The 13,447-nt window shown below is 37.3% G+C and overlaps 1 protein-coding gene across 2 annotated transcripts in view; it reads left to right on the top strand.

Moving 5' to 3' along the window:
- Window positions 1-13,447, top strand: part of LOC150077601 (very low-density lipoprotein receptor-like) — a 269,423-nt gene that overhangs the window by 145,525 nt on the left and 110,451 nt on the right. For both annotated transcript variants that reach the window (XM_090386228.1, XM_090386229.1), the window contains exon 15: window positions 3,964-4,105. In XM_090386228.1, the coding sequence (XP_090242354.1) occupies window positions 3,964-4,105 (142 nt within the window). The remainder of the gene's footprint in view (window positions 1-3,963; window positions 4,106-13,447) is intronic.

Below are 13,447 nucleotides of genomic sequence, written 5' to 3'. Positions count from 1 at the left end.
TGTATTTCTCATTTTCCCAAAAATGCTACTTCCCATGGCACCTGTACCGTCTGCTCTTGGTGATCCCACTGTTACCTGATGTTACGATGGACTCCTTTAGTGTTTTTGGTTAGCTGAGTACTTGGTTGGTCCTGTTTTAATTCTTTCAAAAGCAACAAGGTTTTTTTTTTTTTTTTCAGTCACTGAAATTTGCCAATTAAAATGCTGAATTTCTGCTTAATTTCTTCATTGTTTGTATTGAAAACACACAGCAGTCCCTGTGACTATTATGTGCACACTGTGTCCTTCTACATCCAGTTTCAGATACATGCTATGCACAATACAAATGATAATGCTGTGATTTGTAGGAGAAAGTCTGACATAGCTGAGTAGTCTGGAGCGAGAGTGCAGTAGCACATGCCTCTTTGAATGGACTGTGGTTCAAGCTTGCATGACTGCTAAATATGATTAACAATTGTATTCATGATTTGTTGTAAACTCCTGAGTATGAGCAAGAAGTGTCCTTCGTAATTTCCTCCACCATCTCCCAGCTCATACATTCTCACTGCTCTGAGCCCTTTGCTTTGTTGCTCTAGTCTCAGGCATTATTTTAGTTTGAAAATGTAAATTAATACTCAGTATTATTGCAGTAATACTGTTGTTATGTTGCTGATCAGGTTTTCTATATGCACAGTAAACCAATCAGAGTTGTGCAGTGGCATCATTACATAACATCTCAAACTGTGAATTTCCCCACAACAGAGAATAAGTAACAATAGTCTTCTCTACTAGGGAAGCATTTCTTAATCAAGATATAATATGATAGGTAAGTCATTGTGAAGGAATTTACAATATGAGATGTTATGTAATGATGCTATTGCACTAACTTATATGACAGTAAACTCACTCTTCTTGCAGTATTTTTAATGCCGACCGGGCTAGCCAGGTGGGTAAAGTGCCTCTCTTTGGCCGACCAACTCAAAGGTCGCGGGTTCGAATCCTGCCGCGGCTTGGATCAGAGTAAAATGCAAAAAACTTTGGGAGGTGCATTATGGCCACAGAAGCCAATGCGCCAACAACTAACAAAAAAAAAAAAAAAAAAAAAAAAAAAAGTATTTTTAACTCTAAATTCTATATGTATCAAACTACACCCCACTTGGCATCTCTCATATTTTGAAATTGTTATACCATCAAAGGTATGTACCCACTCACCAGTGAAGGCCAAATAGCCCTGAAATGGCTGTCTGGATGGTGGTGGAGGTTCCTACTGTGAGAATAAGTAACAATAGTCTTGTCTACCAGGGAAGCATTACTTATTTAAGGTATAATGAGATAGGCAACTCATTGTGAAGGAATTCACAATATGTGTAATGATGCTATTGCATTAACTTATGTGACAATAAACTCTTCTTCCAGCCTGAGGCTTTTTTAGCCCTAAATTCTATATTTTTTTTATGTTGTCTTAAAAATGAGTTATTCATTTTAAAATACTTTAATCAAACACATACATCATACATTCTATTTCCTATTTCCTGAGAAATATTTGCCACTCAGAGAGTTTTTATTATAGTCCATTATGCTTTCCCTCTTAAGAAACCAGCAAAAAATCACCCATCGTAACAGTATCCAAATGACCCTGGTACTGCTTTTCCATCTTGGATATGTCTTGATGAAAGCATTCTGCTTTCTCATCGCTTACATCACCCAAATTTTGAGGGAAAAAAAAAAAAAACTGAGATTAGAATGAAAAAAAAAAAAAAAGAATTTTCAAAGATATTTGGCAGCCTATGTTTTTATAACGTTGCAGTGAAGTTGACACCAGAGATTCATGATTATCTTCTTTTCTTCCAAAAAAATTCATGCATAACTAGCTGCTTTAAACAGTAGCCAAGCTACTATTTCAGTATCCTGGAGCTTTATTTCAAATATGAGGTGCAAGCCAAAATCACTTTTTAAAGATTGATGTCTTTTGATGATGTGATAGGCATCATGGCAAGATCCAATCTTCCTTATATTTCAAGTGTACAGCTTTAAAATGCGTTGGCAAGCCAGCTGCTAGATAGTCCACTAGACCAAACCTATTGGTAACTTCTAGGAGGCATCTGGATCAGCTAGTGTATAATCTTGCTGCCTCTACTCTGCCAGACAGTGACTGGAGGGAATCCAAGTTGTGTGTATGGGCAGGAGTATTATTGAGGCCATGTTAAAGCAAGGAACACTATGTATGCCACATACAACTATGCCAATTACTTCAAAAAACACGTTTCCCCTCTATGTTTACTCCAGATACTGAATGTATCATGGAATAGTCACACTAATAGAACAAACTTATCCAAAAAAAGATCTAAACTTCCTCATTTCTTTCGCAAATACATATTTCAGTTCTGATCTTAGTGATGTCCATTTCCACTTACAGTCTGCCAAGCTCCACTTACTTTTTCTGACAGAATCCTAATTATTGGTTACCTCAATGACTACTCATCTCAGTTGCCCTAATTATTCACTGTACAATTCCTTTTGCTTCAAAGGTGGTACATGTGCATATGTTCATTCTGATATTCCCTGTCAGAGACATTGTAATTTGGAATCTCCTCTTTACAATCTCCTCTCGCTTAAAATCTCCCTACTCCATTCTGTCAGATTCATCTGTTCTATCATTCTCCCAACTCCACTAATCACTTCGAACTCTTTGACTTCCTTTCTCTGAAACTTGGTTTTCACCAGTCCAAATTTCCCAACAATGAGGTGATTTTTGTTGATGATTTTAGAATTCACAATGCCAACTGGCTTCAGTTTTCTATTTTACAGACCTAGCTGGGTGAGATGCTGAGGCTTTTGCCATTACTAATGACTTTACACAGATTGTTCATTTACTTATCAGAATACCAGACGTCCTAACCACATACCCAACATTCTTGATATTTTTCTCATGAACAGCCCTTCCAAGTACACAGTCAAGGTGAGTGGTTCTCTAGAGACCTCAGCAGATCACAACTTAGCAATAGTCTCTCTCTCTCTCTCTCTCTCTCTCTCTCTCTCTCTCCAATGGAGCCTTTCCCTCTTAGCCATTCTTAGCCTTGTACTGTTTGGCATTCCAAGAATGCAAAATGAAACAATCGGCAAGATTTCTTTTCTTCTCTTCCTCAGTTGGATTACAGTTTTAAATATTCTGACTTTTAAATAGTGTCAATGCTTGCCCAGATTTTGTCAGTAAAATTATTTTAGTAGAAATGAAATCCTCTGTTCCACGATCCACCTAACAATCTTTTCTTTTTTTTAAACCTTGATTTTTCAATAAATGTGCTGAGGGTGTTCAAGATAAGAATGTTGCATGTTGCAAATCCATCCCAACATGAATTATTGTTCCCACATGTGGGGTGGTGCCCCCAAAACTTCACTCACGATTTTAGACTCCATTCAAAAGAGGGCAATCAGGTTAATTAATGACCCATTTCTTACAAGGTCTCTCCACATTATCTCACAGATGTTCTTTTTCTGCTGCATGCCTTTTATATAGATATTTCCATGGGCATTTCTTGTGAATTGACAGCTTCCAAACCAGTCTGAACAGATGTCACAATCAGTTAGAATACATTTATTGTTTAACTTCAAACTCGCAGTACCAACATTTCATCATCATCTTCTTCTTCTTCTTCTGTCCCTTATACCTCTTTTTTTCTGGAACAACCTTCCTTCACATGTATTTCCTGAAAACTATAGTCTAAAAGATATTCAAGTCTAATGTCAAGAAGGATTTTCAGTCTTTCTAACCTTCAACTGGTACTGAATACTATAGGTTCTATTACCTTTCATGTTTGGGGTTTTCATAAAAAAAAAATGCCTGTCTTCTTTCACTGTAACTAAGATATAGAGTAGCTATCAATTGATGTCTTCACTTATTAATTGTGCATCAGTGTCATATCATTAAAATTAGAATTTTCTATCTTTTCAGAGGTCACATAATTTTTTTTTTTTTTTTTTTAGGACTGGCTATTTTGGTCTGATTGGGAATCTGAAGCTATCCATAAAGTAAATAAGTTCACTGGAGAAGAATTATTTAATTTGGTTACTGGAGTACAGTCTCCCATGGATGTCCATGTGTATCATCCTTATAAACAACCTAGGGGTGGGTTTTTTTGTTATATCTCCATTTAAATTTTAAATTTTAAAAATATTTTTAAATATGAATATCTTTGAAAATAATGATTTTTTAAAATATTAAAAATATCTTTTTAAAACACACTCTTTTTATTCATATGTATCACAATTTTTTGTATACTTTTCATTTGCAGGTCTTAACTGCATTATTATCGCTTACAAATTTAGAAAGCGATAAAGTGAAATGACTTCAAATATAAAGTGAAATGACTTCAAATCCATTATTATACGCTATTTTTTTTTAAAGATAATGTGCTGACCAATAAATTTGTGTGTTTATTTCCTTCTTATTTTCAATTATGGGGATCATTCTGCTTCAACAAAACACCAATACTTTGTACTCAGCACTAAGGCTTGAGCTTATGTTCAACTTACGGACAAATACCATTATGCATGGTTCTGCCCAAGTTGTAATGTCTTTATATATATATAAACCCCTTTATGCAAAAAAAATAAAATAAAATAAAAACATTACATCATACTGTTGTAAAGACAGTTCAGTGTAGAGTTGACAAAGTAAAAAGAAGCTGAGAACATATGGCAAGTACACAGTACAGTGTACAAACAATAAGCTACAAAAGAACAGTAATGGGCTTTGAAAATGATGCAAGAAAATTGTATTGCCAAGTGCAAGTCCGAATTGCTGTCATTCTAAAGCTTAAGTTATGTGAAAAAAACTCTAAACAAACTTTTATAACTGGCTTCTTTAAATTCACTTGTAGAAATACTGGCCAGTAGCTAAAAATACAGTGGTCCCCCCTCTTGGTAGATGGCCATCCCTACAGTTCCAGCATACTGAAAAATAACAAACCTAACATCTATCTTAAGATAGTAGAACCTCTTGAAGAAGGCACAATTTTAAAGTAAGTAAATTAGTTAATAATTACTCTTATTTGCATAAAACTCCTTACATACTTCAACACTAACACTACATAGAAATACAAATTGTGCTAGAATAGTACTGTACATAGCACTAGCACATGACAAACACTCAGCAGAGAATGATGGACAAACATGCCATCCACTTTTGCACTGTTTAGAACAGTAGTTCTCAAACTTTTTTTCAGCCTGATGATGATGCCCTAGAATATGTATTATCTCACAGCACTCTTTCAAATATGACCATAACCTGTGCAGGGCCCACAAATTTGGTATAGTAGAACCGAGTTGCTGAACTCAATTCTTCTGTGAAACCATTCCACTCAGTTCTACTGTAGAAGTGAGTAGTCTCTGAACTTATTTCTTCTGTAAAAGAACTAAGTTCTATTGAATTTCTTTTACACCAGAATGCCAGTTAACTGAACAACCAGTTATCCCATCTGAAGAGTCAGGAAGATGAATTCAACAAATTTGCCTTTCAAATCAGGCAAATTTCTCAGAATGGGAATTGATTTACACAGTTCTTTCTACTAGTCATTAAAATAAGTTTATGCATTTATTGAATCTATCAAAAAAATTTTCAGAAAATTTGCAGTTCCCTTATGAAACACACACAGCACCCAGTTTGCAAACCACTGGTCTAGAACCTTGCCATCTATAGATTATATAGTATTACCCGAGAGGTGAATTTGCTGTACATTTAAAAATCTCAAACACCACTGCACTGGTCACATTAATCTAGTAAGAGTTCTGGTTCAGAATAAAACAGTGATGTAGAGTATGTAACTTTCTTTTTAGAAAGCCAGCATTAGCTTTATGAACCTAGCAGACACATGCCTTCTTTAACTACAAATATTTATTCCTATTCAGTACTTTTATCAGTTTCACTAATCGAACTTCAAAGAACAATTTAATTATGTTAACCTCACATATCGATATCCATTTAATATTTTGTTCAATTTCCCTAAGCTGATTATATTTCTGTGGATAATACAGTAATCAAATGGAATTAGGAGTGCTGCAGTGGAAAAACAAATGCATAGTGAAGTCAGCTGCATCAGTTAGCTGAATGCCTGCCTGCCTGACGTTGCTAATGCATTTCTGTTTACTTCTCTTTGGATTATGCCAAAGGAGATATCAGAGCAGTTGTTAGTGACATTACTTGAAACATGAAATGCACTGATTAACACATTTGTTGTCTTTATGCATTAGCATTAGCATTAGCAAAGGCACATGATGCAAGAAAGCAAGCTTATATAGCATCAACCAAAAAAAAAAAAAAAAAAAAATCCTTATTTCACCCATCCATTCGCTCCAAATATTTGTCAAGTTCTGCCTTGAATCTATTTAAGCTATCAACTTCTACAACAACAGATGGAAGTTTGTTCCAGCAATCCACCACCCACTGGCTAAAGGCAAACTTCCGCACATCTGTCCTACAACCGTCTTTCCTCAATTTGAATTTATACCCTCTCAGGCGAATCTTCTGAGCAAGAGGAAGAATCCCATCAGCATTGAGCATGCTCAAACGATTCAAGGCTTTATACACCTCAATCAGATCACCTCGCAGGTGCCAACCAGGCTAACCGGGTGGGTAAAGGGCCTGCCTGGCAACCCAAAGGTCGCTGGTTCGATTCCCGCCTGGGGCTTGGATCAAAGTACTGCAAAAACCTTGGGAGGTGCATTATGGCCACAGAAGCCTATGCGCCAACAACTACCAAAAAAAAAAAAAAACCTCGCAGGTGACTAGTCTCCAGACATTGTAATTTGCAAAACTTAAGCCTTTCTTCGTAAGAGCAACCCTTTGTTCCATTCATTAACCTTGTTGCCCTTCTCTGTACTCGTTCCAACAGCTCTACATCCTTCTTAAAATGAGGCCTCCAGACCTGTATACAGTACTCAAGGTTTGGCCTGACCATTGCCTTATACAAGGGGATTATCACCTCCTTATCCCTGCTAGAAAAATTCCTGTATATCATTGACAAAACACCATGAGCTACTCTTGCAGACCATCTGCACTGCTCACAAAACTTCATATCTGCCTGCACAATTACCCCAGGTCCTTTTCATTCTCTACCACTGTCAGTGTAGTACCACAGAGTTGATACGTTACTCTGGGATTAATGCTTCCCGTATGTAGTACTTTACATTTGTCAATGTGCCACCTTCATTTGCCATCTCTCTCAGCCCATCTGCTCAACTTTTCTAGATCCTGTTGCAGCAGTGTACAGTCATTAGTGTCATTAACAACCCTGCCAACCTTCATATCATCTGCAAATTTGGACATTAAGCCTGATATACCATCATCAATATCATTTATAAATACAGAAAACAACAATGGACCCAACACTGAACCCTGAGGGACTCCACTAATAACATTAGTCCATGAAGAGCAGTATCCATTGATTACCACTCTGTCTTCTCCCACTCAACCATCCCTTTGTCCATAGCAGCAATTTGCCTCCAATGCCACACTGCTCCAATTTGTGCAGCAGTCTTCCATGTGCAACAGTATCAAAGGCTTTTCTAAGATCCAAATATATGATATCAAAGTTATTCTTTGCATCCAGTTCCTTTGTGACTACATCATAGTATTCAATGAAATTAGTCAGACAAGACTTCCCCTTAACAAACCCATGCTGTGTCCGAGCTATAATTGAAGTCTTGTGTAGATGATCCTGCAATGCTTCTTTAACCAGTGCCTCCATTAACTTCCCTGGAACAGAAGTTAAACAAACAGGTCTGTAATTACCTGTGTCTCCCTTTGATCCTCCTTTGTGGATTGGGGTCACATTTGCACATCTCCAGTCCATGGGTACCTCCCCTGAGTCCAGGGAAGCTCTCATAATTATGGCTAAGGGTTTGCTTACTTCCTTTGCTGCCTCCTTTAATATAACTGGATAGATTCCATCCACCGCAGGTGCCTTTCTTATGTTTATCTTCAACAATTTCTCCTCCACTTTACCCCTCAGTTATTATCTATACAAGATTATCTAGCTTACTGCCAGAGTTTAATACACCTCTGGCATTCCCCTCCCTGAATAACTCCTCATGTGTAAATGTCAATGCAAAATATTCATTTAGTTTGTTAGCTACCTGAGCAGGATCATCAGCAGGTGAACCATCGATATCAAGTGGACCAATCTAATTCATTCCCTTCCTTCTAGAGTTTACATAAGTAAAGAGCACTTTGCTATTTTTCTTTGCATCCTTTGCCAAAGATTTCTCGTAATCTGCCTTCGCCTGCCTAACCCCCTTTGTAACTTGGTTACAGACCAGCTTATATCTATCATAGGCTTCTGTGTCGCATGTTAATTTATATGTATCCCATGCATTTTCTTCTCTGTCACATGTCTAATTAGTTCATCTGATATCCATTTAGGCCTAAATCCTAAACAATATTTCTTTGTTGGTAGAAAAGCCTAGTAGCTTCCTAGATTAATTCTTTGAATGCTTCCCATTTTGAATTTGCTGTTGATAACACCATCAGTTGGTTCCACTGTATAGAATTTAAATATTATCTCAGACCACCGTAGTCACCTTTACGAAAGCAAAAACCCTTCCCTTTACCCTTGATGGTAGTTACCTCTCTGAGTAAATCCGACTTCAGCACACTGTGATCATTGCCACCCAGTGGTTCCTTTATCTGCAGATTCTTGATGCATGAAGAATCACTACTGATAATCGGATCAAGAGTATTACTCCCTCTAGTTGCCTCCCGAACATGCTGATGTAGAAAATAGTTATCCAATAAATCCACAAAAGCCTTGCTAGTGTGTGAGTGACCAACCCACAAATTCCAGTCAATATCCAGGAAATTAAAATCCCCCATTATAAGACACTCTAATTTACTGGCTCACTCTATTTCTCTGCACAATTGCTCATTATACTCATCAGATTCATTAGGCCTATAACACACACCTAATCTCATTTTTCCTTTCCCAATGCCACATAAATTGGATGTGGATAAATTGGATCCACATAAATTGGATTTATGTGTTTCTTAACTAACAGCATAACCCCTCCTCCCTTCCTGTCCTGTCTATCCTTCCTGTACACATTGTACTCCCCAAATTCTAGTTCTGCACTGCTTATGTCTGTGTGACACCATGTCTGATATCCCAACAATATCTGTCTTTGATGTCTTGAATAGCACTTCAAGCTCATTGAATTTATTAACTATACTCCTAGCATTGGTGTACATGCAAGTATACATGCACCTGTTTCTACTCTTAGTTACTCTAACACAGCCCATGTATTTACTTGTTCCACTATGACTCCCAGCAGTCCTGGAAATTCCCATTGCCTTGCTTTCCAGGCTGCTGCTCAATTGCATTTCAATAGAAGTAGTGCAAGAATGACTTACCTCTGCCAGTTGCTACTGTTAATCTTTTAGTCTGTGTATCCGCCAAGCTAGTAGTTTTCCGACCCACCTAACTCTGCCTCGATAGCATCAGCAAATATTCTTGCACCCTTTCTGTTTAAGTGTATCCCATTTCTGTAGAAGCAGTCTCTCCTGTTAACAAGCACAGACCAGGCTGAGAAAAATTCTACCCCTTGAGCCTTGCACAATCTCTCGAGGGCCAAATTGATCAACAAGGCTCTCATCATATACTCCCTCCTATTGTGTCTGGGCAGAATTGCAGACACTTTCAAATTCAACCCTAACTCACTGCTTTTTTTTCAGCATTGTCTTGTACTTGTTAAGTAATTCTGCTGGTCTCCTACTCTTAATATCATTAGTTCCACGAATATATCACCATATATCATCATTAATATATCATCATAAGTATCATTTGTGGTTAATATCATATAAATGCAAAATGCCACTGTGATATGCCACAATGCATATCTGAGTTCAAAATGCACCCAAGTGCTGTGTTATAATGCATACAAATAATTGCTTGTATGTGTTACAGCATCCAGGTGCTGTAGCACATATGAGCAGTCATTCTTAAGTGGTCAACCAACAAGCACCTTAAATTTAAAGGCACATGAAATTAATAACAAGTCAGTATTGGGACACTGATTTAATGCTTTATAGCAGCGGTTCCCACTCAGTGGTTTGCGAACCCCCAGGGGTTTGCAAAAGTGTTCCAGGGGGTTCGCACTAAAAATTCCGTAATGGCATCTGCTTAGATTTACATAGGTATATATATTGTAAGCTACAAAATATAACTAATAATAAACAATAAAGTAAACTAAAATTAAATAAAAAGTAAAGAATTGCCAAAGAAATAAACCACAATTCCTTATAATTACTTTACTATCTTACAGTATATCATGGGAAATAAATATCTAAAATTATTTCTTGACTAAACGTCCAAGAGTATGAAAAAGGTTGTTTATGCATGGGTAATGCAAGATATAATCAGATGCATGCATACTACCTGGAGAGTAGAAATGATGCAAGTGCATTACCCATGCTTAAACAACCTTTTTCATACTCTTTGACATTTAGTCAAGAAATAATTTAAGAGCCACACACACACACACACACACCATGAAGCATCTCTCATATTGTGGAGTTATACTTCATAACTGGGTTGTCGCTATTGCAACAACAGGGTACCTGCCCACCCACCGATGAATAAGCCAACAAGCTTCGAGACGATGCCATCTGGGTGGTGGTATCCGCCAAAGATAAGTAACGTTAGTCTGGTGAAGTTACTTATTCAAAGCAGTCAATATTTCAGCCACTCATTCTGAAAGTTCATTCACAATATGAATAAGAGATATGAATAAACGATGCATTCATATTACCTGGGTAGTAGAAATGATGGAAGTGCATTACCCATGCCTAAACAACCTTTTTTAAATAAATGTTTTCCATACAATATATATATTTTTTTTCATTCTCAAGGATCATTGTTGTGTATAGGTACTTTTTTTTTTTTTTTTTTAGAACTTATAGTACTTAGTACCATGCATGGGTTGAAGGTTGAAAAGATGAAAGAAGCTACTTGTTGACATTAGACTTGAACTTATGTAGATTGTAATTTTCAGGAAATACGTATGAAGGAAGGTTGTTCCAGAAAACAGAAGTTGAATGAATAAATGAGGAAGAAGAAAAGTTAGTTCTGTGAGTTTGAAATTAGACAGTAAAAGGATGTTGGCTGGTTGCATCATGTGTTTGGACTGCTTTAAAAGAGAAAGTGGGAATTATAGAAGCCAATTCAGAAGATCAGTGCCAATGGAAGTAGTCATCAATAGAAAAGACATGCGGCAGAAACAGAACGTGTATGAGACAGAGAGTGGACAGGCTCTGTCAGAGATGAGTCTTTAATTAACCTAAATGCCTTCTTCTGAATGGAATCTAGAAGCCTGAGAGAGGTTTTGGGATCACCACCCCAGATGTGGGAACAATATGCCATGGTAAGGTGGATTTGCAATTTGTACAGAGAGAGAGAGAGAAAGAGAGAGAGAACAGCTGTTTGGATGAAAAGTAATGCCGAGAGCAAAAGAGAAAACCAAGTTTTTTAGATGCAGAGGAAGCTATATTTGTGATGTGCTTGTGCCAAGAGAGATTAGAAGTCAGGGTAATCCCCAAAAGATCACCTTGCCTAGAAATCGGAGTGTCACCGAAGATAAGTATAGGAGCAGAAGAATCCTTTTTGCGAGATATAAGGCAGGACCGAGCTTTAGAAAGATTGAAATTAAGTTTTCTTTGCCACACCAGAGAATTGCTTGGAGATCAGCATTTAAGGATGTGGCAATGGAGATTCGAGAAGTTGAAGCTGTTTGAGCAGGGCAGGGTTTCTCAAACTGGAAGGTGGAAAGTAATGTGCTATCACCAGCAAAACTACGGATAGGATTTCCGTCAATGGAAAAAGGCCATTAATATACAAGAGGAAAAGTGTGGGAGAAAGAACTGAACCTTGGGGAACACCAGCATTAATGGAGAAGTTAGAAGACAGAGAGCCATCTACCATCACCCGCAGTGAGTGGTCAGAGAGAAAACTGGATACCCAATCACAAAGAACAGATGGCAAACCATGGAAGCTTATTTAGAAGACCTTTATGCCAAATACGATTAAAAGCCTTTGAAATGTCAACAGCAATGGCTTGAATTTCACCAAAAACTTTTCCATTCAATTTGTCCATAGATGCACACCTTCTTCAAGAGGAGTGTTTCCATTTACAATGGGTTTCCTCAGCCTACAAGTTATTTTTTGGTAGGAATTTTTTCCCGCTATAAAGTGCAGTTCAAGATGTGTTGGTCAGTTAAACCTTGGGCTGTCATGCATTCCCGTACTCCATCCATGTCCTCCAAGGTCTTCCTCTTCTCCTTCTTCCAGAAGGCATCCATTCCAGGATAGCCTTTGAATATCTGGTTTCTTGCATCCGTTTTACATGTCCATAACACATTTAAACGCTTTTCTTTGATAGTGTCAATAATATTCTTTTTCACTTCCATTTTCTCTATTATGCTTCATTTCATTTTCTGTCTCTTCTAGAAGTTCTTGCATAGATGTACATAAGCTAGAATATCACCATTGGAATGACACTGACGGAATCCATACTGGTGATCGTTGACCAGATGAAAGATTTCCAGATAGTTTGAGTTGGCAGTTAATTGATTTCTGCATTACTTTGGAAAGAGTAGAAGTAATCGCAATGGGACGATAATTGGATGGAAGGAATTTTTCACACTTTTTAGGAACTGCCTGGATATGAGAAAATTTCAAAGCAGAAGGAAAAATATCTTTGGAATAAGAAAGTGAAACAAGACAACACAAAACACGAGTAAGTTCACAGGCACAGGTTTTGAGAACAAGTGGAGAAATACCATCAGGACCTGGAGCTTTCGTAGCATCAGATTCATCAAAATCCTTCTGACATTCTTTTGACGGAAAACCACAGGATTCATTGAATGGAGTGTACTGGGAATGGTTTGAGGTGATTTACCAAGATCATTAATACATGAGTTGGAAAAGAAAATAGGTTGCTAACAGGTCAACTTTTTCTTTGGCTGATGTGGCAGCAGAACCATCTAGTTTTGACAGAAGTGGGAACAGAGATGGGCAAAAATTGCGGCCAAGCTTTGGAAAGACCAGAATGCTCAGCTACCATTAGAGGAGCAAGAAGCAAGTTTTCTACTCTTAGTCTGTTCAAAATCTGGTTTCGACTAATCTATAACTACTTTACAAAGTATAATACTTAATAATAATTTTTATTATGCGATGTCGCTTATAAAAACGTAGTACTGGAAATATTTTATAATGAAAATTCAGTACTTTTATACGATTTCAGAGAATATAGGCTCAGGGGTTCGTGAAAAAAATATTATGTTGAAAGGGGTTCGCGAGTCAAAAAAGGTTGGGTACTGCTGCTTTATAGTAATGCTTGGCTTTGGCACAGTTTTGTTCGTTCTTTGCTTGTGTTGATGTTATATTGCTTGTGTTAGTTTATTAGCATTAGCAAAGGCACA

The sequence above is a fragment of the Mastigoproctus giganteus genome, chromosome 12, assembly GCF_048544385.1.
Source record: "Mastigoproctus giganteus isolate SK-2022 chromosome 12, ASM4854438v1, whole genome shotgun sequence".
Lineage (NCBI taxonomy): Eukaryota > Metazoa > Arthropoda > Arachnida > Uropygi > Thelyphonidae > Mastigoproctus > Mastigoproctus giganteus.
Note: the sequence above shows the minus strand (reverse complement) of the source record. Positions and strands in the feature narration are given on the sequence as shown.